The sequence below is a fragment of the Choristoneura fumiferana genome, chromosome 18, assembly GCF_025370935.1.
Source record: "Choristoneura fumiferana chromosome 18, NRCan_CFum_1, whole genome shotgun sequence".
Classification (NCBI taxonomy): Eukaryota; Metazoa; Arthropoda; class Insecta; order Lepidoptera; family Tortricidae; genus Choristoneura; species Choristoneura fumiferana.
Genome location: NC_133489.1, coordinates 18,569,767 through 18,596,763, shown reverse-complemented (window position 1 = coordinate 18,596,763; position 26,997 = coordinate 18,569,767). Strand labels below are relative to the sequence as shown.

At 36.6% G+C, this 26,997-nt stretch overlaps 1 protein-coding gene across 1 annotated transcript; it reads left to right on the top strand.

Annotated features, from left to right (window-relative positions):
- LOC141437580 (dynein beta chain, ciliary-like) lies at window positions 1-24,133 on the top strand. The gene is given in 46 exon segments (XM_074101012.1): window positions 1-56; window positions 3,019-3,141; window positions 3,143-3,152; window positions 3,232-3,259; window positions 3,262-3,320; window positions 3,322-3,362; window positions 3,448-3,781; window positions 3,857-3,884; window positions 3,929-3,987; window positions 4,272-4,529; window positions 4,531-4,640; window positions 4,719-5,020; window positions 5,101-5,255; window positions 5,336-5,472; window positions 5,555-5,667; window positions 5,670-6,020; window positions 6,112-6,227; window positions 6,345-6,506; window positions 8,233-8,432; window positions 8,515-8,671; window positions 8,920-9,108; window positions 9,359-9,598; window positions 9,716-9,906; window positions 9,994-10,163; window positions 10,248-10,510; window positions 10,621-10,741; window positions 10,810-10,985; window positions 11,069-11,238; window positions 11,612-11,750; window positions 12,029-12,193; window positions 12,508-12,701; window positions 12,827-13,196; window positions 13,289-13,429; window positions 13,793-13,963; window positions 14,070-14,306; window positions 14,389-14,468; window positions 14,546-14,822; window positions 14,908-15,099; window positions 15,191-15,362; window positions 15,459-15,634; window positions 15,864-16,106; window positions 16,315-16,497; window positions 17,338-17,511; window positions 17,871-18,019; window positions 21,396-21,543; window positions 22,682-24,133. Coding segments are annotated over 46 exon segments (7,692 nt in total). The 3' UTR covers window positions 22,844-24,133.
- The last annotated feature ends 2,864 nt before the right edge of the window (window positions 24,134-26,997 follow it).

Genomic DNA, 26,997 nt, shown 5'->3' with positions numbered 1-26,997 from the left:
ATGGTTTCATATGAAGAGAAGCCTAGAGAACAATGGCTGTTTGATTCATGGCTCAAGTATCTTTATGCGGCACGCAAATAATATGGTCAACCGAAGTTAACATAGCATTTGCCAGACTAGAAGAGGCTACGATAACGCATTAAAAGACTACTTTAAAAAACAAGTAGCTCAGCTCAGTACCTTAATCACTCTCCTAATAGGAGAACTGACAAAGCAAGATCGACAGAAAATCATGACCATTTGTACAATAGACGTTCATTCGAGAGATGTAGTTAGCAAGATGATTCAAGCAAAGTAGAGGCTGGTTCTGCGTTCCAATGGCAATCCCAACTTCGTCACAGGTCTTGGCAGTTATACTAGATCATCACACACTCCTCACTCATTATTGTCAGACTCAGGTTCATATCCATAATTCATTCCATGCCTGTTTTTTATAATTGCTCTTACATTATACATTAATCTTATTTATATATAATTACCTCTTTTACGTCTACCTTTTAAAATAAATGTACTTTTAAATTTACAGATGGGATGAAAAAGCATTCCACTGCTTTTGCGAATATATGCGATGCTCATTTGTCTATAGTTATGAATATTTGGGCAACACTCCAAGACTAGTGATAACACCACTGACTGATCGATGTTACATCACACTAACTCAGGTATTATTAAACAATTATCTATGAAGAAACTGACTGACTTATATATCAATGCACAGCCCAAACCGCTAAGCCTAGAAACTGTAAATTTGGAATTGAATTGAATTTGGCATGCAGGTAGGTAATACTAATAGGTAAAAACTGTTTGAAGATTTTCCGAAATTCCCACGGGAAAACTAGGGACTGGAGCTTTGGCAAACTGATGTAAATCTGGTAACAATACAATAATTTGGTAGAGACATCCTGGCCAACATCGTCTCCGTAGAAGGGAACTCCTCAATAGTTAATGGCACACATAAAAAAAACTAAACATAATTTGTTCAATTTCAATGACAATGCATTTATTAACAAACACTACCTGATGCTGCAGCCAGGGTCGTCTGCTCATGATGGAACTCCTCAAGGGTTGATAGCACAGTACGAAAATTTACATGTACGTTCTGTTTTTAAGTACACGTGACTTGATGACAGACTATAATAGGTAACTTTAAGGGCATTTCTTAAATAATTTTCATATAGCCCAAAAAAAATAGTTTTTTTTTAAATTTATTACGATGCACATTAAAAGTTTATACCAATAGCATATTTTTTATGTATTTGGACAAGCTTAATGCCCTCAGGAAGCAAAAAAAAATAGGTACATAAACACGGTTGTGACAGATGGTGCCTGTTACGGGTTGTTCCATAGTCCAGAATAAAAAACATTAAAAAATAATTTATGTGTCTTTGATTCGATCGTTTTGACAGGTGACACTCTTTACCGGGCCGAATAATACTGACATGGAAATACCGACCCTGTTTTTCATGTACACTGACATGAGCTTCTATGGGTGTTAATTAGAAAGGTTATTCCTATCGATAAAAAAAGTTTTAAGCGTTTTTAAAATTTTCATCCATTCCCCATTTCGGGGAATTCTTTAAATAATAGAATGCTACAATGTCTCTCGTTGACAATTAAGAATATTAATTTCATTCAGTAAAAAGTAGGTAGCCATGTTAGTCAAGAATCTTTCTATTAGTGAAAGTTTTTTTTAATCGAGAAAGAGATCTATCCCGCGGGAACTTTGTGATTTCCTTAGATAAAAGAAACCAGTTTCAATTTACAGAGACAGTACAGCTTTCTTTAGATTTCACTTATTCTTATCCCGCGGGAATAATCCTATATCCTGTACAAAGTCACGGGTAAAAGAAACGCGTAGTACAGTCAGCAACAAAGATATGAATACAGCGAAAGTGACAAAAATATGTAAACACGAGTTTAATGTCCAGGCAATAAAGTCCAGCATACATATTTTTGGCACTTTAGCTGTATTCATATCTTTCTTGCTGACTGTACTTTAACATTTCCTAAGGCATCGTCCTAATAGAACGCGAATCGCGCGAGTAAGCGATGCGACCATCGCGTGTTCGCGCGATGGCAAAAACTGGGTGTCCTATCATCGCGCGAATTGACGACGCGAGCGAGCGAGCGCGGTGCCCCGCCGACGCAATTATCGCGCGAATTTCAATTAGGACACCTATTCGAGTTCAATATGTTTGATCGCGCGTTCGTACGAGTAAAATTCGCGCAAACCTGCGATGATCGCGCATTCGCGTTCTATTAGGACGATGTCTTAAACTCCACCACTGGATACGTGAAACAGGTTTCAAAGTTTGTACGAATTATGATGAATTATGTAGGTTATTTTTTAAATTAGAAAATTTGCACCATCTTTCTAAAATAACGTCTGTCTATATTTGTATTTGCATAAGATCCTCCGTAAAATCAATCAAAACACGAAAAAAAAGGATCGCAGAAAGCAAATGTATGTTACCTACCCCAAATTTAACGCGAGCGAAGCCGCGGGCAAAAGCTACTTTAAAATGAACTAAAATAATTTCCTTGCTCACCCGCGACCTTACGATAGCTAAGCTTATGCAAAATAGCGGTTCATGCAGTTCCTCCACCTCCACACTGTAAGAACACACACAAATCACACAAACCCATCTATCACCACCACCACACTACACTGACGCGTTTTTTTGTAACAACTGGTAGCATGGTGTACGGTTGTGTCACTCTGAAGATGAGCTCTGTTTGAGTTCGAAACGCGTCAGTGTAGTGTGGTGGTGGTGATAGATGGGTTTGTGATTTGTGTGTTTCTTACAGTGTGGAGGTGGAGAACTGCATGAACACGCATATTTTGCATAAGCTTAGCTATCGTAAGGTCGCGGGTGAGCAAGGAAATTATTTTAGTTCATTGATATGGACCTCCGCAAAGTAACGCCTGATTCAATAAATTAGCTACTTTAAAGATAAACATAAGCATAACATTATTTAATATTGTCTATTTCATCATTCTTGTTAATTGCTTTTTAGTCTTTGCATCTTATCATGGGCGGAGGCCCCAGCAGGACCAGCCGGTACTGGAAAGACCGAGACCACAAAAGATTTGGGAAGAGCACTTGGCATCATGGTTTATGTATCAACTGCTCAGAGCAAATGATTATCAGGTATTTTAACTAAACTTATGAGCATTACCTTTATTGCTTTCGTTGAAAAACTAGAATTAAAAGTTATATTGTTTTGTAGTCTTGCGGAAATATATACAAAGGATTAGCTCAACAGGAGCTTGGGGATGTTTTGATGAATTTAACAGGATTTCTGTTGAAGTGTTGTGTAGTAGTGGCAGTGCAAGTAAAATCCGTCCAAGATGCTATACGGTAACTCACTTGGTTATTCCTCTATACACACTTTATTTAGATTAAGATGACATATTGTATGTTGACGATTTTATGTATTTCACAGAGACAAAAAAGATAAATTTAACTTCATGGGAGAAATAATAAGCTTAGTACCATCTGTTGGCATATTCATTACAATGAATCCGGGTTACGCTGGTAGAACGGAACTGCCAGAAAATCTTAAGGCCCTATTTAGACCATGCGCTATGGTAGTACCAGATTTTGAATTAATTTGTGAAATCATGTTGGTTGCTGAAGGATTTCAAGATGCCAGGGTCTTAGCGAGAAAGTTTATTACTTTATACACATTATGTAAGGAATTACTTTCGAAGCAAGATCACTACGACTGGGGTTTAAGAGCTATTAAATCAGTGTTGGTTGTGGCCGGTTCTTTGAAAGTAAGTAACACACTTATCTTAAATTATAAAGTTTTTTTAAGGTGGCCATTACAATATTTAATTTTCATTCGTCAGAGAGGTGACCCTGGAAGACTGAGAAGAAGTTTTTAATGAGAGCTTTGCGTGATTTTAATATTCCTAAAATAGTGACGGATGATATGCCAGTATTTATGGGTTTAATTGGTGACCTATTTCCTGCGCTAGAAGTAAGAAACACGTGGTAAAGACTGTGAAACAAGGGATCTTTTACTTCAACCGGAACTGTAGATTAGAAGCTGCTAGCTATGTATCTACTCAACCGGAAGAGTAAATTTATTCTTAAGTAGTAGTACAACTTGAAGAATTTAGAGGTCAGACATTTGTGGTTTATTATAGACTGAACAGAAAAACTCAAGTGTGGAAGATTGTTCAAACAAGAATGTATCAACATCTGTATTTATTATAGCAAGCTGGAAAGAAATCAAGTGTAAGAATTGACTTATCAACTTAGAAAGACAGTTTTAACGACTTGAATCCAAAAGCAGTAACGAATGATGAACTCTTTGGTGTAATAAATCCAGCTACAAGGGAATGGAAAGATGGCCTATTTTCAGTTATAATGAGAGATCAAGCGAATTTAGTTGGTGATAATCCGAAGTGGATAGTTTTAGATGGTGATATTGACCCTATGTGGATTGAATCATTAAATACTGTAATGGATGACAATAAAATATTGACTCTAGCTAGCAATGAAAGAATAGCTCTCACTCCCCACGATGAGGTTGATGTTTGAGATTTCCAATCTTCGTACTGCAACTCCAGCTACAGTATCTAGAGCTGGCATTTTGTACATCAATCCACAAGATCTCGGATGGAATCCGTAAGTTTTATTTAACTATTTTTGGTTTGTTGGGGCAGTCTACAAATAGTTTTTTTACAATGTAGAAATTTGTTAAAGGTATGTTACAAGCTGGATTGAAACACGGAAAATACCAGCTGAAAAATCTAATTTAGTTATGTTATTTGACAAATATATCCCTCCTTGTTTGGAAACGATAAGGAACAGGTTCAAAAAGATTACACCTATAGCTGAAATGGCTCATATTCAAATGTTGTGCTATCTGTTAAATTGCTTATTGGTTCCTGAAAATACGCCTGCAGATTGTGCAAAAGAACTACACGATATGTATTTTGTCTTTGCCTGCGTTTGGGCGTTCGGGTCAGCCATGTTTCAGGATACCGCGATTGATTACAGAGTCGGTAAGCAATATTGGAGATTTGAAACTGTAGAAATTCTCATTGCTTTTGTCAATGTATCTGATAATGATTCTGTTTTGTAGAATTTACAAAATGGTGGGTCAATGAATTCAAAAATGTAAAATTTCCTACTGGGGGAACTGTCTTTGACTATTATATTGACACTGAGACCAAACAGTTTACACCGTGGACGGAAAAGGTTCCAAAATTTGAACTTGACCCGGACATACCATTACAGGTCAGTTAGCTATTTATATTAAAAATTGTACAAAGATAAGATAAAAACTGAATAGCAATGTAAATAATGTTTTATTTCAGGCTGTGTTAGTGCCAACGGCAGAAACCGTAAGAATCAGGTACTTTTTAGATTTGCTGATGAAAAATAAGCATCCTGTTATGTTAGTTGGAAGCGCAGGCTGTGGAAAGACTGTTTTAGTAAATGAAAAATTACAAGGGTATGTCATTGCAACGTTTATTACAATAAATGATTTGAATTTACTGTGTACTTAATTATTTGTAATTTCGTAACATTTTCAGCCTTTCAGAAAATTACGCGGTTCAGTCGGTACCGTTCAATTTTTATACTTCCTCGGAAATGTTACAAAAGGTTTTAGAAAAACCCTTGGAAAAGAAGGCAGGTCGAAATTACGGTCCCCGGGAAGTAAAACTCTGATTTACTTCATAGATGACATGAACATGCCAGAAGTTGACGCTTATGGCACAGTTCAACCCCATACAATAATAAGGCAACATCTTGATTACAATCACTGGTATGACAGAACCAAGCTATCGCTTAAAGACATACATAATACTCAGTATGTTTCTTGCATGAATCCGACTTCTGGCAGCTTTACAATTAATCCACGATTGCAAAGACATTTTTGCGTTTTTGCGATTAGCTTTCCAAATTCAGAGGCGCTAAATAATATCTACCATTCTATTTTGAGTCAACATTTGACAAATCCTGAATTGAGAATAAATGCACAAATTGCTAAATTATCAAGTAAGTTCATTTAATGTTCATTCTATTTGTTCGTGGTTAAAAGTTAAACAAACTTGAGAAAGATACTTAAATGATTTTATTTTGATTCTAGCTAACGTGTCTACTGCTTCTATAGCTCTGCACAACAAAGTATCTCAAGTGTTTCTGCCGACTGCCATTAAATTTCATTATGTATTCAATTTGAGAGACCTGTCCAATATCTTTCAGGTAAGATAGGTATTTAAGGATCATCCTTGCAAAGTATTGTTGCTACATGCTTTTTTTGTGTTACTTTGTATATAAAAACTAAATAAAAAACAATTTAATCTTAACTATTTTTCACAGGGTCTGCTATTCAGCTCTAATGAATGTCTTGAAGCACCTTCAGATTTAATACGTCTTTGGTTGCATGAGACGCAACGTGTTTATGGTGATAAACTTACTGAAGACAAAGACATAGATGCCTTTTTCAAAATGCAAGTTGATATTTGTAAGAAAAACTTTGAGGTAAGCCTAAGTAATTTGATCAATAACTAAATCCGCAACAAAGTTCTTAGCAATAACAATGTAAAAAATATATTATATCCCATTATATATCCTACTTAATATTATAAATGTGAAAGTTTGTGAGTGAGTGAGTATGTTTGTTACTTCTTCACGCTTAAACGGCTGGACGGATTTGGATGAAATTTGGCGGAAAGTTAGTTTATAACCTGGATTAAAACATAGGATACTTTTATCCCGATATTCCCACGGGATAGGGATAATCTTGAAATAACAACCGCTAGGCTTAGAGTCATGAAATTTGGTATGTAGGTAGTTGGACGTCTGGAATAAAACATAGGCGACTTTTTGACCCGATATTCCCACGGGATACCTAGGGATAAAATCTTGAAATAAAACCGCTGGGCTTTGAGCCATGAAATTTAGTATGTAGTTAGCGGACCTCTGGAATAACACATAGGCTACTTTTTATTCCGATATTCCCACGGGATAGGGATAAATCTCGAAATAACAACCGCTAGGCTTAGAGTCATGAAATTTGGTATGTAGGTAGTTGGACGTCTGTAATAACACGTAGGCCACTTTTTGACTCGATATTCCCACGGGATACCTAGGGATAAAATCTTGAAATAACAACTGCTGGGCTTAGAGCCATGAAATTTAGTATGTAGGTAGCTGGACCTCTGGAATAACACATAGGCTACTTTTTATTCCGATATTCCCACGGGATACCTAGGGATAAAATCTTGATATAACAACTGCTGGGCTTAGAGCCATGAAATTTAGTATGTAGGTAGTTGGACGTCTGGAATAAAACATAGGCGACTTTTTGACCCGATATTCCCACGGGATACCTAGGGATAAAATCTTGAAATAACAACCGCTGGGCTTTGAGCCATGAAATTTAGTATGTAGGTAGCTGGACCTCTGGAATAACACATAGGCTACTATATATCCCGATATTCCCACGGGATAGGGATAAAATCTCGAAATAATAACCGCTGGGCTTAGAGTCATGAAATTTGGTATGTAGGTAACTGGACGTCTGGAATAACACATACGCTACTTTTTATCCCGATATTTCCACGGGATAGTTTTGTAACTAAGGGACCCCATACATCCGTGTATTATTATTATTATTATTATTTTGTAATTTTTTCTTTAATTGTATACTTACTGTAGTTTTTAAGTATTTTATTTGAAATTATTTTATTTTGAAAAAATGACTTTCTGCCAAGCTTGTTGCGGCGCATTCTTTTTGGCAATGATGATCTTTCCGAAAGCGCTGGTATTTTAAAAAACGACGTGTAAAAGTGCCCATTGCGGCCTATTTACTGAATAAATGATTTGAATTTGAATTTGGATAGGGAAAAATTTTGAAATTTTAGCACTGGGTTTAGAGTCTTGAATTTTGTACATTTATTTACAACACAACCTCAATGAAGATCACGATATAAATTTTGGAAATTTCCAGGGGAATTTTGTAAAATCCGGAAAATTTCAATTGCAACTACCAGACCGAATAGTTTACGCGTGCGAAGCCGCGGGTAAAAGCTAGTTATATAATATCCCATCTTAGGCCTCTAGGTTGGCAACGCATCTGCAATACACCTGGTGTTGCAGGTGTTTATGGGCGGTGGTGATCTCTTACCATCAGGAGACCCATTTGCTCGTTTGCTATCCAGTCAAATAAAAAAAATAATAATAATAATGTAACGAAATTTTTTAGGAGATAGACGAAGGTGTAGTATTCGAAAAACCAAACATCTTCTGCCACTTCGCCGGTGGTATTGGTGAACCGAAGTACATGTCAGCTGGGAATTGGGATAAACTTAATAAATTATTGACTGAGGCCATGGCGAGTTACAATGATCTCATTGCAGCCATGAATTTGGTCTTGTTTGAAGATGCCATGATGCATATTTGCAGGTACTGTCGTAAATTAAAATAAAGCCTTGTGTAGTTGTATTCTATGGTTGTTGTGTTTAATGCTGTTCATGTATTTTCACAGAATTAATCGCATCCTCGAAAGTCCTAGAGGAAGTGCCTTACTGGTGGGGGTCGGAGGCTCTGGAAAACAGTCACTTTCACGTTTGGCTGCGTTTATATCCAGCTTAGAAGTCATACAGATTCAACTGAAAAAAGGCTATGGAGTCACTGACTTAAAGGTATTAATTAATTCATGATCACACAAATAAATTACTATCGGTTTATTATAAATAAGATATTCTAGCTCGCTGTTAAAGTTGATAAATGATAAAATAAGGAAGCAGAAGGGAACTTAACTCAATTAAAGAAGTAACTAAGAAAGTATACAATTATTGAAATTCAAACAAACTATCATCCCAATGCCTATCATTAAATTAAATGAACACATGACGCACAATACAAATGTGAATTTTCAATTTCATTTCAGAATGAGCTATCCAACTTATACATAAAAACAGGCCTGAAGAACGTTGGTATCATGTTCCTAATGACTGATGCTCAAGTGGCTAATGAGCAGTTTTTAGTCCTTATCAACGATATGCTGGCTTCTGGCGAAGTCGCCGATTTGTTCCCCGATGACGAAGTTGAGAACATTATCGCTGGTGTGAGAAATGAGGTAATTTTTTTCACACACGCACGCTTTTTAATTGGTGGACCTAATTTTAACTACAATAGTTTAGCAAAAAAAGGCTTAGACGATTTAAATATGTGTAGTATATAATATAACTTCGAGTTAACTCTAAACTCAGGGTTAAGAAGTGTCAATATGTATAATGTAGGTGTGGAAATGTTGACCCTAACCAAAGTTTACTGATTTAATTTGTTAACTGTATGTAGAACTTATTAAAATTAATCTAAATTTACAGGTAAAAGGAGCTGGTCTTCCAGACACAAGAGAAGTGTGTTGGAAATTCTTTATCGACAGAGTTCGAAAGCAACTGAAGGTTGTGCTGTGTTTCTCACCAGTTGGTGCAACATTGAGAGTGCGTTCGAGAAAGTTTCCCGCCCTTATTAATTGTACTTCTATAAACTGGTTCCACGAATGGCCTCAAGAAGCTCTAGTTTCTGTGGCTATGCGTTTTCTGGAGGAATTGGCCGTTTTACCGGTTAGAAAAATTATATTTTTCTTGGACTCGAAACCATAGACTAAAATAAGTATTAAGATTTTTTTACTGTTCAATTTCTTCACCTATTTCATTATTTTTAAATCGGTTTTGTTTTAGACATCTTTGAAGGATTCTGTATCAAGATTCATGGCGTATGTGCATACATCAGTGAATACTATATCAAAAGCATACTTAGCTAATGAAAGGAGGTACAACTACACTACGCCCAAAAGTTATCTTGAGCAGATAAACTTGTACGCCAAACTAGTTTACAACAAAACAGATGAACTGCGTGCAAAAATTACGAGGTGAGGTAACTTAAATTACGTTAAATAAAAGAAATCTAAAATAAGATTTAGTTCTATTCTGTTATATTTATTTTTCATCATTTATAGGTTAGAGAATGGCCTAGAAAAATTACGAAGTACCGCATCTCAAGTAGACGATTTGAAAGCAAAATTGGCTATACAAGAAATTGAATTGAAGCAAAAGAATGATGCGGCAGATAGGCTAATTGAACGAGTAGGGGTTGAGACAGCTAAAGTACAGAGTGAAAAGGCGCTGGGTATAGTACCTTCGATATTTGTTATTACATTTAACATCTCAATATGGTCAATTATTAATAACTACAGTTTTTGGTTGCTTGCAGCTGACGAGGAGGAGGAAAAAGTAGCAGTAATAGCAGAGGAAGTATCCAAGAAACAAAAAGACTGCGAAGAAGATCTTATAAAAGCAGAACCGGCGTTGATAGCAGCTCAAGAGGCTTTGAACACATTAAACAAAGCTAATCTTACTGAGCTTAAGTCTTTTGGCTCACCACCTGGCGCAGTCACCAATGTTACTGCAGCTGTCATGGTGTTGTTAGCACCTGGTGGAAAGATACCGAAAGATAGAAGTTGGAAAGCTGCCAAGGTATATTAGTGAACGAACGAGTAACATTGAAATGTATTTTCTTAAAACTGGGTAGTGATTATGAACGAGATCTGGTAATGGCAACTAACAGTAAAATTTCTAATTGACAGATGGTAATGGCAAAAGTGGATGTGTTTTTGGAATCACTTGTGAATTATGATAAGGAAAATATACATCCGGATGTTATAAAAGCTATACAGCCTTACCTCAAGGATTCTGAATTTGAACCAGGTATTTGCATATTTAGAAGTTATCATTTATCGAAATTAGTTTTAAAAACACACTTTTTCTTTTTGTAGAATTTATAAGGACAAAATCAGGAGCGGCTGCTGGTCTATGCGCATGGGTCATTAATATAATAAAGTTTTTCGAAGTTTTTTGTGACGTTGAACCTAAAAGAAAAGCGTTAGCAGCTGCTAATGCTGAATTGGCTGCAGCCTCGGAAAAATTGAAAGCTATTAAATCTCAAGTTGCTGTGAGTAAACTAATTTACATAAAAAGCTTTTGAGTTAATTACTAAAAAAGGATGTTTAATTAAATTTTCTATTTTGTTAACAGTCTCTAGAGGAACAGTTGGCAACGCTAACAGCAGATTTCGAAAAGGCAACCGCTGAAAAATTAAAGTGTCAACAAGAAGCAGATGCTACAAACAGAACTATTCAATTAGCTAACAGATTGGTCAATGGATTGGCTAGTGAAAATGTCAGATGGGCTGAGGCAGTGTCGAAGTAAGTTTTAACAGATGTCTTCTAGGCAAATACAGGGTGAAATTTTGAACGTAATACAAAATTAGCATTTCGATCTCGGTTAATGCTGGATTATTATGAGGCATTAAATTATTTGTTATAATGAATCTGTAAAAAGTTTTGTTTTGAATTTATGCAGAACGCTAAATATTAAGTATCAGACTAATTTCAAGAAATGAATTATCTACTGCATACATTACATCATCCAGCACTAACTGAGCTTGAAATAGTAATTTTATATTACGTTCTAAACTTCACCCTTCGTTGTCATTTCCTGATTGTTGAGGTTCGTTAGCTTCAGATTACTTGGATCCATTTTCAATGCCAAATTCTTCATATTCGTGTTTTTTTCCAGTTTCATGCAACAAAGCACAACATTACCAGGTGATGTACTTTTAGTATGCGCTTTCATTTCATACGTGGGTTGCTTCACAAAGCAGTACAGGTTGGATTTAATGCACAAAAATTGGCTAGTCTTCATGAAGACCTTGGAGGTTGGTATAATTTATACATCTTGAAAATCATGATTCATGATCACATTAACAGTTTCTATAATAAGTATACACATACTTAAATTAGTAATATTGTTGGAACTAAAACACTGCAGCTTTACTGCAGTCAAATTTTTCTTTCACTTGATAGTATGGTTGTATATGCCGTTCCCATTTTGAATATCAAAGTTACAAAGACGTTGTATTTCTTCTTGATGCTGTTTAACCAATGTTCAATAGGCTTTAAGACCAAGGACAATATTTTCTTAATTTTATTTCAGCCACCAATACCGATAACTGAAGGTCTGGATCCGCTAACAATGCTGACTGATGATACAATAATAGCAGTATGGCAGAATGAAGGATTACCCTCTGATCGAATGAGTACTGAAAATGCTACAATACTTTCGAATTCTGTAAGATGGCCACTTATGATTGACCCACAGGTAAAGTAGGTATTTGGAAGTTATAGAAGTATTACGTGTTGTTAAAGTATTCTATTCAATACTTACTTCATAAGAGATTCATGAGAGATTTTAGTAAGTATATGAGAGTGGTTGTCTTATTTTTAAATGTAATTTTTTTTTGCTTTGCCGAATTTTAGCAAATAAATTTATTCTTTCTTTCTTTCTTTTCTTTTTCATAAGTCTCAACTTTATAATAGTAAGTGGCACTTTTTATAGTTTTTAATAAATTGTTTTAGTATTTATATTCATTTTATATGCGAATTTATTTTCAATAGATATGTATACATTTCTAGTTGCAAGGTGTAAAATGGATAAAACAAAAGTACGGTGACAAATTACGAGTAATAAGATTAGGACAAAAAGGATACCTGGACACAATAGAAAAGGCTATCATAAAAGGAGATACAGTATTATTGGAAAATATTGATGAAACTGTCGATCCTGTATTGGATCCTTTGTTGGGACGAAATTTAATAAAGAAAGGGAGGTTAGTAATACATTTTATTTATATTTTCTCATCTGCAGAAGTATCTTTGTTCTCTTTAACACTTCTAATTTAAAGTACGCGAGTTTTGTTTGAAGATTTGACATACCTACTTAATTATCTTTCAGAGCCATTAAAATTGGCGACAAGGAAATAGAGTATAGTACTAACTTCAGATTAATTTTGCACACTAAATTGGCCAACCCGCATTACAAACCTGAAATGCAAGCTCAGACAACCTTGGTCAACTTTACTGTAACTCGAGATGGCCTAGAAGATCAACTTTTAGCTGAAGTTGTCAAAGCTGAAAGACCTGATTTAGAAGAACTTAAAGCAGAGTTGACAGTTCAACAAAATCAATTTAAGATACAATTAAAGGAGCTAGAAGATGATTTGCTCTCAAGGCTTTCTTCTGCTGGAGATAATATCCTAGGTGATACGGCCTTAGTAGAAAACTTGGAGACCACTAAGAAAACTGCTGCTGATATTGAGAAAAAGGTGTACTTTATAATCTAATACAGTAAAATAACAGTATATTCACAACCCCACAATATTTTAATACGTTTTAATTTACTTTTGAAAATTTCAAGGTCGCCGAAGCAAAAATAACATCACATCAAATAGATCAAGCTCGAGAATTTTATCGGCCAGCCTCTGCCAGGGCATCTCTTCTGTATTTCATTTTAAACGACTTGAACACTATTAATCCGATTTATCAATTTTCTCTTAAAGTAAGTGGATACTGAATATTTTGTAGTATAACTAAGAGCCGTGGAAGTCTAGTGGTTTGACTGATGGTCTCTTAAGAAGAGGATTGTGGGCTAAAAACTGGGGTTCAACCTCTTTACTGTGAGCTTATTAACGAAGCAGTTCAAATGTGTGTGAATTTCTTGATTGAACCGTGACTGGGTGGGAGGGAACTACAGCCCAAGTTTCTATTGAAACGAGAGTAGTTTGTACTCAGCTCATCACCAGCAGTAAGACTTATATAGACTGGAGATTACGGTAGTAAACATTGGAAATGTTTATAATTTAAAAACGTTTAAATTAAATCAAAATGGCTAAACAGGAGTCTATATTTTGTAATATTTCAGGCTTTTAGTGTCGTCTTCCAAAAAGCGATATCGCGAGCGGAGCCGGCTGAAGAAGTCAGCCAAAGGATCAAAAATCTCATTGATTGTATTAGCTATTCAGTCTTCCAATATACTTCTAGGGGTTTGTTTGAATGTGACAAACTGATTTTCGCTTCGCAGATGACTTTCCAGGTTATAAATTTTTCTTACTGTCAATAAACTCTAACATCCATCCATACATTGAGAACATTGCAAAGTGTGAAATTATAATAATTATGTAACTCGTTGTCTTTTTAAGATTCTTCTCATAAGTGAAGAGCTATCACCGGCTGAATTGGACTTCTTCCTTCGCTTCCCAATCAAACCCCACGTCACTAGTCCCGTTGATTTCCTATCCCATCAAAGCTGGGGCGGTATCTGCTCTTTGGCTAGCAAGGATGAGTTTCGAAACCTGGATCGTGATATTGAAACGTCCCCTAAAAGGTGGAAGAAAATTGTTGAGATGGATTGCCCTGAAAGGGAAAAGTTTCCACAGGTGGAAATGATTTTACATTTGCTTTTTTATGTTTAAATTGTTTTAAAAGGTTTTGATGAAGTTTTTGAAACTGTCTTTTCAGGAATGGAAAAATAAAACGGCTATTCAAAGACTTTGCATGCTGCGGGCCTTCAGACCTGATCGGATGACGTATGCAGTAGCGTAAGTTTAAAATTATTCAGAGGCAAAATTTAAATTGTGTAATCATTTTCAAAATAAATAGGATATTTTGATTTTAGAGCTTTCATCGAGGAAAAAATGGGCGCGAAGTACGTAGAAAATAGAACAGTAGAATTCAGCAAATCTTTTGAGGAGACTAGTCCAACAACTCCTATATTTTTCATCCTTTCCCCTGGAGTGAATCCTTTGAAAGATGTAGAAGCACTAGGAAAGGTAATGGGCTTCACAGCTGACAACGGAAACTTCCATAATGTTTCATTGGGTCAAGGCCAAGAGGTGGTAGCAGAACAGGCAATGGATGAAGCTCTGGAGAAAGGACATTGGGTTGTATTACAGGTACTGAAAGATTATGGGATACTAAAATGCCGTATAATAATGTTTTTGATTTTGACGATGTCTATTTCTATTTTGCGCTTTTTAGAATATTCACTTGGTAAAAAAATGGTTATCTAGCCTTGAGAAGAAGATGGAAAGCTTTGCATCAGGCAGCCACGAGAACTACAGATTGTTTATGTCAGCGGAGCCTGCTGCCACTCCCTCGGCTCATATAATACCTCAGGGCATTTTGGAGTCCAGCATTAAGATTACTAACGAACCACCTACTGGAATGCAGGTATAATATTTTTTGTTATCAAGTTATCACTTTTCAAGTCACCGAAATGCAACGCTTTGTGAGCACATTTGACCAATTTTTCTTCTTCTAGGCGAATATTCATAAAGCATTGGACAATTTTAACCAGGAGACTTTGGAAATGTGCGGCAAGGAAGCTGAATTTAAAGCTATACTTTTTGCACTGTGTTATTTTCACGCTGTTGTGGCAGAGAGGAGGAAATTCGGACCTCAGGGCTGGAACAAGATATATCCATTCAACGTTGGTCAGTAGTCATTAGTCAATGATTTTTTGATTTAGTAGATTTTTTAAGGACAATACTAAACTATAATGCAATGTTAACTAACAAATTATTATACAGGAGACCTAACGATAAGTGTATTCGTCTTATACAACTATTTGGAAGCCAATTCTAAAGTTCCGTGGGAAGATTTGCGATATCTTTTTGGAGAAATCATGTACGGTGGCCACATCACTGATGACTGGGATAGAAGACTTTGCAATGCTTACCTTGAAGAATTAATGCAATCAGACCTAGTGAGTAACGCTCGTATTTCCGTTTTAAAACTAAATTTACTAATGAAGACAAGATTTTAATATATTCTTCAATATCTATTCTTCAGTTTAAATTTTACTTGATTGATTTTCCTCCATGAAAACTTTGATAAAGGTACGACGCGCATGTTAAAAGTTTTTTTGGATCTTTTCTGCTTGAGGTTAATGATTCAATTAGACTTAATATTTAATTGGCTCAATTATTTCACAGGTAGATGGTGAGCTCCACTTAGCTCCAGGATTTCCTGCCCCTCCTAATACAGACTACATAGGCTACCACCAGTACATTGAAGATGCTATGCCGTCTGAATCCCCATACCTTTATGGTCTACACCCAAACGCTGAAATAGGTTTCCTTACCACGACCTCGGAGAATCTCTTTAGAACTATATTTGAAATGCAGCCGAGAGATGCTCAAGCGTCTGGCGCGGCAACTGTTACCAGAGAAGATAAGGTAATAATGATATATTTTAGGGTGAACATGAAATCACAATTGTAAGTGATATATTATTAAATAATGACAAGATTAATAAAAGTTCCCCCCTTCTTTATCAATTAAAAAGCGACGATGAGTTGAAACGCTGAGCATAGCATAGCTGTTTTTTTGTCTGCATTTAATAATTGGAGCAATTTGGATTTAACTACATTTTTATTGCTTAAAGGTCAAACAAATGCTGGACGAGATAATGGAGAAGCTTCCAGAAGAGTTTAACATGACAGAGATAATGGGAAAAGTGGAGGAGAGGACGCCCTACGTGATCGTAGCTTTTCAGGAGTGCGAACGCATGAACTATCTGACAGGAGAGATACGGCGGTCGCTCAGAGAACTGGATTTGGGATTGAAGGTAACATCCCACTAACCCCACTAATATTAAAAACCGGCCAAGTGCGAGTCGGACTCGCGCACCGAGAGTTCCGTACAAATATTTTTATTACTTATGTGATGTAACATAAATAAATTATGCTTTTAGTAATTTTTTCTTTATCTGTGCTATAAGATCTTGCTTTGTACCAAATTTCAAGATTCTGAGTTCACGGGAAGTACCCTGTAGGTTTTGATTCCCTTGCGAGTGTCGAAAATTTGCAGCATAAACGACTGTATCTTTTGAATGCGTTGGCTTGGAAGTTTGATTTTTTCACAGCTCCAAGAGACAGTAGACCTGAGTATTTGATATAAATTTCAGCTTGATATTTCCACGTGTTCCTGGGAAAAAGGGTCTTAACAGACGGATGGACGGACGGACGGACAACAAAGTGATCCTATATAAGGGTTCCGTTTTTTCCTTTTGTGGTACAGAACCCTAAAAAGGCGAAAGTTTGTAAGTCTGTCTGTTTGTTACTTCATCACTTGTGAACAGCTGAACCAATTTAGATGAAATTCGGTATACAGATAGTCAAGAAGGACATAGGATAGTTTTTAACCCAGAAAATTGCATAGTTCCCGACGGATAGAGAAAACTGAATTCTATGCGGACGTAGGCACGGGTAACGGCTAGTAAATTAACAATTGAAAGTTTTGAATTTGTTAATAAACAAGTTAAGTCTTTACTTTTTTTTTGTACATCATCTACCTACTCAGTCAATGACAAGCCATATTTCACGAAATTAGGCGAAATTAGTGGATCGCTTGAGGACAAAAGTTTTCAGATGTTATTATAATGTATATTATTATATATATTTTACAGGGTGAGCTGACAATAACATCGGTAATGGAGGAGCTAGAGAACGCTTTGTTCCTAGACCAGGTTCCGGCTATTTGGTCGAACAGGGCCTACCCCTCGCTACTCGGGCTCTCAGCTTGGTTCGTGGATCTGCTTCTCCGATTACGAGAACTTGAAACGTGGGCTACTGATTTTGTTGTAAGTAAATAATATAAATATGGTAACAAGGGAGCGATCTCATGATGATGTAATAAGTCTTTCTTAGAGGAAATATGCACTAAGGGCTCTATTAGGTATACTATTACGTTAGGATACAATTTGTGTGTGGGTAGCGTAGGAGATCGTTTTATTTTTCTAGTTTTGAATTGTTGGCGTAAATTACAGTAAAATCACATTTGTAAAGGGATTGCTAACGAGTTATCGTAGTTTAATTGGTTATTTAAATAGAGAATGAATAAGGTTCAGTTCTTCTGGTCTAATAATTTTGCTTCTCAATTATATAACATTCCATATCTTTATTAACAATCATTAATAATTATCGTTCCCTGTAATAACAGTTACCATCATCAGTGTGGCTGGCAGGCTTCTTTAACCCCCAAAGCCTTCTGACTGCGATAATGCAAAGCACGGCCCGCCGCTACGAGTTGCCGCTCGACAAAATGTGTCTCCAGTGTGATGTCACCAAGAAAATGAAGGAGGACTTCACGTAAGTTATAAGTATTACATCATTGAATAATATTCTGCTTCCTTGGTCAGTTTAAAATGATAAAGTTAAATACGTACCTAGAACTTACTGTGTCGAGGCATTGACAGGACAATAAACTAATTTACACTGATTTATGATAGGTATTTCTAATAAAGTAATCAAGGAAATAATGTCTGTCACTATAAGTCGTCACATGTGTTACCTACTTTTGTACTTACGTATCAGAGTTGCTATACTCAACACCGTATTTATATTCAAAAAAAGTTACCAAAGATGGCCGAACGTCACTGTCACAAGTGTCATTATCATTGTGACGTTCCAGATGTAACCAAACCCATGCACATAAATAAAATAAAATAGTCTTATAATATTTTGTTTTTATTTAGACCTTAAATGGGTACCGGCAACAGAAAACTTAACAGGAAACAAAAACTCAAGAACGAAAATTACCACGAGTATAGAAAGCATTCGATCAATCGAAACGTCAGGCCATACTACGAAGTGCAAAATTCCAACTTCGTAACTTGCCGCTGACGCTTATACTTCATTTATTTTAACATTGGGAACTTAACGGTAAAGGACCCCGGACCTGAAATATGGAAAATGTGGTTTCAGTTAAATATCCTGAGATTTTGATATGTTATAGATTTCAAAGTTCCAAACAAAAGTCTCTAAAAAACTAATCTAAACTCTGAACGGGACTCTGAAACAGAGGTAGCGCCCTTAGAGACTTTCGTTCAGATCTTTGAAATTATCTATAACATATCAAAAACTCAGGATATTTGACTGAAACCACATTTTCCATACTTTAGGTCCGGGGTCCTTTGCACACTTTTTTGAATGAAACGACGGAACTATTTAAAATTAAATTAAATTAAATTTAAATTTAAAATTGTGTGAACTTCTATAGTAAAAACATAATAAATAACGCTAATAAATGTACATGTTGGTATTTTTAGTCAATTTGTGTTCGTAATATCGAAAAAAGTGTGTTACAATTTGACCGTTAATTCAAACCTTAAATTAAACGGAGTATAAATTATTTAATACGAGAGTCAGAGGGACAATAGGTACGATACGAACTTTGATTTTCGAATTTCACGGTAGCCCCCCAGATGCCGAATGAAGTGACAATTGGAGATGTGATGGTAGCCCTGTGGCCGCCATGTTTACCATAGTTTTCCATACGTGATTTGTTGTCAATATTTTTATGTGCATATCAAAAATATTTCTAAATACATAGTACCTATACCTACATAGGTAACTATATAGGTACGCAAATTATGAGTTTAATAGTATCCAAATGTTGCTTAAACCTGAAGTATTACCACTGTAATATAAACTTTTCTTCTACAAAACAGTTTCAACCAAATATTTGTTGGTGAAATTAATATTTACTTACATTAAATTATTTATTTATGCAGTTGCATTTAATTTTAGCTTTACAATTATATATAAATAAATAACTTGTACATACATTATTTAGAAAAGTTAAAACTTACCAATGCAAAACTTTTTTATTTTATTGGCAACACATGAGTAGTTTTTTTGGAATCTATATCGTATGTCGGCGGCCGATCGTAAAATCCGCCAGATCACGAAATTCCTAGGCATATCGTGAAACGCCTCTATTTCATGAACTGGCTAAGGGACATCCGCCATATCGTTCAAAACTCACCGTTTAACGATTTGCCTAGTGACGTTTAGGCAGGTCATGAAATTCCTAGGCGCACACGACATATATACGGCGTTGAGTATAGTTGTCCCAATTCTGTGGGGTCAGTTCCGCTTCGACGATACTGGCTCGCAAATCTATCCAAGGTTCTTCCTTCAGGCAAAATGAAACCGTAGACAGAATGAGAAAAATCGGGACAATCCCAGAAATATGGCAACCCTGGTACGTTCGTATTGTTTATCCTGAGTTTTTTGCAGGTGGTAGGACCTTGTGCAAGGTCCGCCCGGATTGCTACCACCATCTTGCTCGCTAATCCTGCCGTGAAGCAGCAGTGCTTGCACTGTTGTGTTTCGGCGTGGAGAGTAAGACAGCCGGTGAAATTACTGGCACTTGAGGTATCCCATCTTAGGCCTCTAGGTTGGCAACGCATCTGCAATTCTCCTGGTTTGCAGATGTTTATGGGCGGTGGTGATCTCTTACCATCAGGAGGCCCACTTGCTCGTTTGCCATCCAGTCGTATAAAAAAAAAAAAAAAAAAAAGTTACTCACGAAAGCAATTTTAATAAGCAGTATCGCAATTAACTGAACTAATACGTCATCCATAGCAGTGATTCTGTCTTAAAAAAAAATCTACCAGGAAAGATTTAGGTAAATATGACAAGGTAATAGACATGCTAATGCTACTTAAATTTTGTCTTAAACATTCTTAGCAAATATTTTTGTCTCACACGATTGAATGTCAAGGTGAACGTCAACAACTCAATTTGATTTAAATTTGCATACAAATTAAAAAACTGCACGAGAGTTTTTTTGTGATGCAAATGTACTAGACGAATATGCCTGTAAAGCATGTTAATGTTATAAGTCCATTACGCATGGCATGAAAATATTGAAGATCATACAATTTTTGTTTGTTCCAAAAAAATAAAGGGCTGTCTCCGCTCGTTTTCATAGTATAAAAACAAATTACCTGCTTAGTAGGTAACCCTATAGATTTTACTTGGCTGATTGTTAATTGAAATATCGCATTCTCAACAAAGAAACAATTAAATGATACCGAAGACTATTTATTTAACAGAGTGGGTCGATTTTATAAATTACATTAGGGTACTCGATAATACCATTCGAAATTCATAAAAAAATGTGCTGAATTCGAAATATGAGTACCAAGTTGTAGAAAATTACGATTTTACTTAATTTTGTTAAGTTGAACGTTTAATCTGAGCTGTAGCTTTATAGTAATAGGCTGTTTTACAAGTGCTACAAATTAAATTATGTAGTAGATTACTGTTTGAAAACACATTAGGATGTTTCACTGTGTATATGTGTATATTAACGAATGACTGTGGTTAGTGTATTGTATGGGCAAGCGCGTCATGGATTAACGACGATTCGGGGTCAATCCTCTGTCCTAGCATTTGTTTCTGGTTTTTTCAATGTGTTCGGTACGTGTACGGTATATTGTATATTTAAGTTTTCGAATGATTTTTTCACACACGTACGTGGTTTGAAAAAGGCCTAACAATCAATCTGAACATTATAATCTAGGTTTAGTGAATGGATGTCAAAAGTCAGTGATCATTTGTTGTTTTCTTTGCGAAAGGCCTTTATCCAGCTAAAAAATTTCTTTGTTGAAAATGCGATAAGCTTTCACCTGTCCACTCCTTCACGCATGTATTGATACCAATCCTTTCACGGCAGGATCGCTGATTCCAGGTCAGCACCCCCCGACGGAGCATACGTCCACGGCCTCCTCATGGAGGGTGCTCGTTGGGACGTCCAGGCTGGGATAGTCATGGACTCCAGGCTGAAGGAGCTGTTCCCTCCTATGCCCGTTATAAATGTCAGGGTATGAAGAGTGTTATAAATACATATAAAACCTTCAAATAATAGTGACTGTTACCAGGGCCATAATTTATTTGTTTTTCGGTGAGCAAAAGTTTAGGGTAACAAAGTTTAGGTAAGTAATGAATAACAAACCTCCATGCAGCCGACTTCGATATACGACGCTTGCCAAATTCCGCAAAGCAGCAAAAACGGAGCAAAAATAATACCCACCAAATTTAAAGCCCCGCTGACAGCTGCCTTTTTACGTTTCAAAGCGCGTGGCAAAGGACTTCCGCCAATCAGCCACCGACAGCCAAATAGGATGAAAATTAAAAAAAAATCTGCATAGACTATGAATACTTACACAAAGAGATTATGATACCAAATTATGTAGTTGACTTGTCAATGACTATATTTTTAGTTCATCCATGTTGGTCGTGTTCTATTTTTGCTCTCCACGGCGCCTACCTACTCACCTACCCCGGCAGTTAAATAAGTTGTAAATGTTATGTATCAAGTAAGTTAGCTTGTAAACATAATAGTCAAGTATCAAGTTGTTTTTAAACATCTCTTGCACAAAAATCAAATAAGTACCTAATACTGTCTCTATTCCCACGCGTTGATGTGAGGTGGCGCTATACCTATTTTCTTATTGATTTAATAATACCCCTTGCTGACTTCATAATTGACCGTTTACCTTAAAAGGATAAGGAACATGCGACTGCAATCTTTAATGTTTCTATCAAAAAGATAATAATCTTGAAACATGTGAGCTCAATCTTATATACAACTTCGCTCGCCTAAACCAGTAGCGATTTCAATTGAAATTTAGCCTCTCATGAGAACCTAAAAATTACATAGTGGTCTACATTTACGCTTTGCTCTGCCAAAAAATATGACGTTACCCAATGTTACACACGTGTTAAACAATTGTCTAACTTATTGTGGTAACACGATATATACCCCCAAATTCTAACTGATTTTGACCTATCATTCCCGTCGTCCACATATCAACTTGCTCCCTCCTTAACCATTGATGACGTCTTGGAACTAATTTTGTTTTAGGTATTTTAAAGTTTACATGACATTTTAGAGTAAGATAATAACAAATTTAATGTAAGGTAAAATATTCATTTAATATGAAAACTATGTATTTCCAGGCAATTACACAGGACAAGCAGGATCTTCGCAATATGTACGAGTGTCCAGTTTATAAGACTAGGACCCGCGGGCCGACTTATGTCTGGACATTCAACTTGAAGACCAAAGATAAACCATCAAAGTGGACTCTCGCCGGCGTCGCTTTGCTGCTGCAGACTTAGATGTTTATTGAACATTATTCTCACACACGTTTATTAATATTTGTTAGTGGCTTTTTTCTAAACGAAAATTCCAAAATAGACCAAGCGCGCACGACGATTTTAATTCTTGCGACACGATTTTAGAATCGCGCTGTAATATATCGCTGAAAATTCACTGCGCGCACTGCGATGAAAAAGTCGACGATTTGTTAATTTTCAACATGAATTTCGTACCAGTGCTCCTTTGGAGGAGTAGAAAAAAGAAATTATTAATATTGTACTCACCTTTTTACAGCTGAAAGACATATCAAAGGTTTTTTTTTTATCTGAAACATAATGAACTTTGCCTAGACCTATCCTAAAAAATCTTAAAAAAGCAAGTACCGATATGTTAACCCTTGAAGAGCGAAATGCCGACTGAGCGCCACCACGGGGTATTCAGTATTCAGTATTTATTTATTGCAACACCTTGCAACATTTACAAAAAATTATAAAAAATGATGCCCTGTTGGGGCGTGGCAATTTTAAAATTACATTAATTATTCATAACATATTATGCTCCAGGGTCCAGGGTGCGATTTTATTATCGCAGTGCGCGCGGTGCCATACAGCTCCGTATGCTGCAATTCACTTTTGCGACAATCGCGTCAACCCTATCAAAGCGGTCAACATTCTAAAAGCTCATGGTCGGTCAGCTCGGGAGCCGCAGCTCAGTCACAGCAAAATGTGACAAACCACAATTTTAAAATCGCTGCGATTTTTTTTCGAATATGCGCGCACATACATAATATAAACACATATGCTGCATTTTTGCGACAAAATTATCGCACGACAAAAATCGTAGCGCGCGCTTGGCCTCTGTGCCCTTAGTATAAGTTTTCGGTTATAAAATACGTCTCGATCGCGTTCGCGTTAAAATCACAATTTATATGGAAACACGAACAGCGCCTCTAGCGGAACGTTTGCAATGTTCGTGTTTCCATACAAATTGAGATTTTAACGCGAATGCGATCGTGACGTATTTTGTAACCGAAAACTTATACTAGGGGCACTGCACGCGTCGCGTGCGACGGATTTACTGCAGTGCACCCGCGCCAGCTAGCATAAGCCCTAAATCCATGTTTAATGTTATGACTGGGGTGGATAGTGTTGTCATTGTGACGAATAAGTACATAGTCATTTTGTTCAAATTTTTTCATCTAATTATTTTTTCGGAAAAAGGGAGGGAAGAACTAATTTAAATGTTGTAGCATTATGTTTTACGAGTACGTAAGGAAAATTGTTGTTGATTTTAAATGTTTATGGAATAAAGCTGAACCAGGTTATTCGTCTATTTTATTTTATGAAGACTTATAAAGACCAAATCATTTATTGTTGCAAAAGCAGAGTAAATAAAGTGGAGCAAAAACAATCCAAACTAGAAAAAAACGATTCAAGTTAGCTTTAAGCATTGGATATCGTAAACTAACATTGAAAAATAATTAAATTAGGCGATCAAACTATGTAGGTATACACACAGGAAGTGAATATGCAAATCCTACTAATATAGTAAATTTATGCGATAGCTTGTCAGTGTCAGTATGTGTGCGCAAGCGTGCGTGTGTCTGTTAGTCTTTAACACTAAAACGGCTGAACGAATTTGAATGGAATTTTGTATCTACAGTCAAGGGCATAGATATATATACAGCCATAGCGTCCATATATGTATACGTGTTATGGTTAGTGACATAAAGGTGTACAGGTATTTTTGACATCTTGGTAACGTCTAATATATTTATGCCCTTGACTGTGTAACTAACCCCCCCCCCAAATAAAAACTTTTTCGCCTCCCCCCAAACAATCCAAACTCTACCACTCAAAGCTGAAGCTAAAAGCTCAAGCTAAACCTAAAGCTAAAAGCTCCTAACTCCTATAGCTAACTGTTACTTAAATCAAATCCTGAAGCTCAAAGCTATGACCTACCTATATACAGCCTACCTATATAACTAGAGCTTATGAGTCCTACTGAGATGTCTGATAGCGCGATGATGTGAATTGGCCATGTGATCGTCTAGTAGTTGTCTAGTGCCTAAATAAAATGATTGACCCTTCGTTGTGTCCGTCCTAGGTAACCCATACGGTACTTTTAGTGAAAAGTGAAGATTGGTGGTTCAGTATTTAATTTAATAACACTACCTATCGCCTTATATGATCACCCTGAGAGAGAGGAGCCTACTGCTCAAGACTTGAGAGTTGATAATTTTGGTAATTGCGTGGTTATGAAGTGGTTAATTAGTTAATAGTAGGTACAGCAAATTCTCATCCGCCTACCAGTTCTAATTTTTAGCTATGTTAGTTCCACAACGGTGGAATTCTGGACTCAAGTGCAAGCTAAAGTGTTGTACCTAGGTAAAGTATATAATCACCAGCAATAATACTTGCCAGTTGTTTGTAGATGAAATATATTTTCCCTCCCTAGAATGTATTAATGCACTAGGTGTTAGGTTTATTCTTACTTTAGCTTGTATTTGTATTGATTGAATACTCATGAAGAATTATAGGATTTATTTGGAAATAATCTACATCATCACTTTCAACGATTAATTATAAGCTTGAGGTTAATGTAGAAAGGGTTAATATATATATATTTTATATGTATAACCCCCCCTTACCTCCCACCGTTTATAGACCGGGTTAGTAGATAATAAATCGGGTATTCTTATCTTACCAAGTAAAGGCAGATTGTTAGATTTGCAGGTAAGTAGTATTCATTCACTACCTATAGAATACCAGCCAACTTAATATCTATTGGATGGAGGTAATGGTCTTCCCGTCTGTACAGTTAAACACAATATGAGTTACTCACTTTAAGAATACTGCAATTAATTATATTATTGTTTTGTAAGAATCTGTCGATAGCAGATAGTTTATACATTTATGATTAATTCAGTCTGGCTCTCAGTACATGAATAGCGTTCCCCTGTCAAGAATAGAACTTTGCTACATGCCTAGCTTTGACCAAATATAACACATAAATGTCGAGAATTTTCTTTGAATGGAATTATTAGTAGGTATCCCATAATTGTGTCAACCTCAGACATAGAAACTTTAATAGATTATTTTTTCATTAATTTTCTATTTTCGTATTAGATGTCCCTAAGCGCTCCTTAAATCTAGACTTAATTCTAATCTTAAGATTAGGCAAAATCGCGCACCGTGCGGTACTCTCCCTAGGAATCACTATCCGACCGAATGGCCAGTTCAGTCAGACAACGATCCCCAAGCGAGTCCCCAGCAGCAGTATCATACATTCACCGGCGAATTTCAAATGATAACCGTTAATTCCCTACAACGCCCTATAAACCGAACGCGTGTTAACCTAGACGATGTACGATCAAAACCTAACGGACCTTGCCTAGTTCTGGTCTCCTAGTACAATAAAAGTGGTAAAACGTACCAAAGTCATGAAGTTTGGTCTTACGCCCTATAAACCTATGAAATACCGCCTAGTAAATACCTTCCCTACCACAAACCTATTCAACGTACCTAGATGCCCTAACAAACCTAGCCTTGTATCGATCTACCTAGGCCCTAGGCTAAAATGTAATACTTACGTCCCAAAACTAGAGATGGCGAGCACCTCACATTTATTTTTAATTGCGTGGTGTGTAATGTTCAAAGTTTTCCGGAATGACAGGGAAAACTGCTAGCTAACTAACTAAGGGATCGAGGTGGCATCCTCTAGTGTACCTATTCCTAATCCTACGCCATGTGTAATAACCCCACCCGCGACCGAAGTCAGGGATGCGAGTGGAGTAGGGCGGAGAGATAATTGTGCGAATATATACATATATAAAGGGGGGTCCAGCACCACCGAACTCACGTGCACCGACACTGCGGATACACGGTGCCCGGGTACGCGCCGGGGAGAAGATAGCCTGACCGCCAGAGTTGGCGACTATAGTCAGACGCGGAATCGTTCTCCTCAATTCCGTCCCGTCCCGAAGGACGTTATACCTCTAAACTTTCGTATATCACCGTTAGGTATCAGGTTTAGAGGCCGGGAACCTCGTCCCGTACAGTCCCTACTTTCAAGCGAATATAAAGCGGTCCGATCCCACAGAATAAGGAAAACTGGAGGGCTAATAGCAAAGGAACCGAAACAAAACGCATGGGTACTCCCCTAGCGACATCGG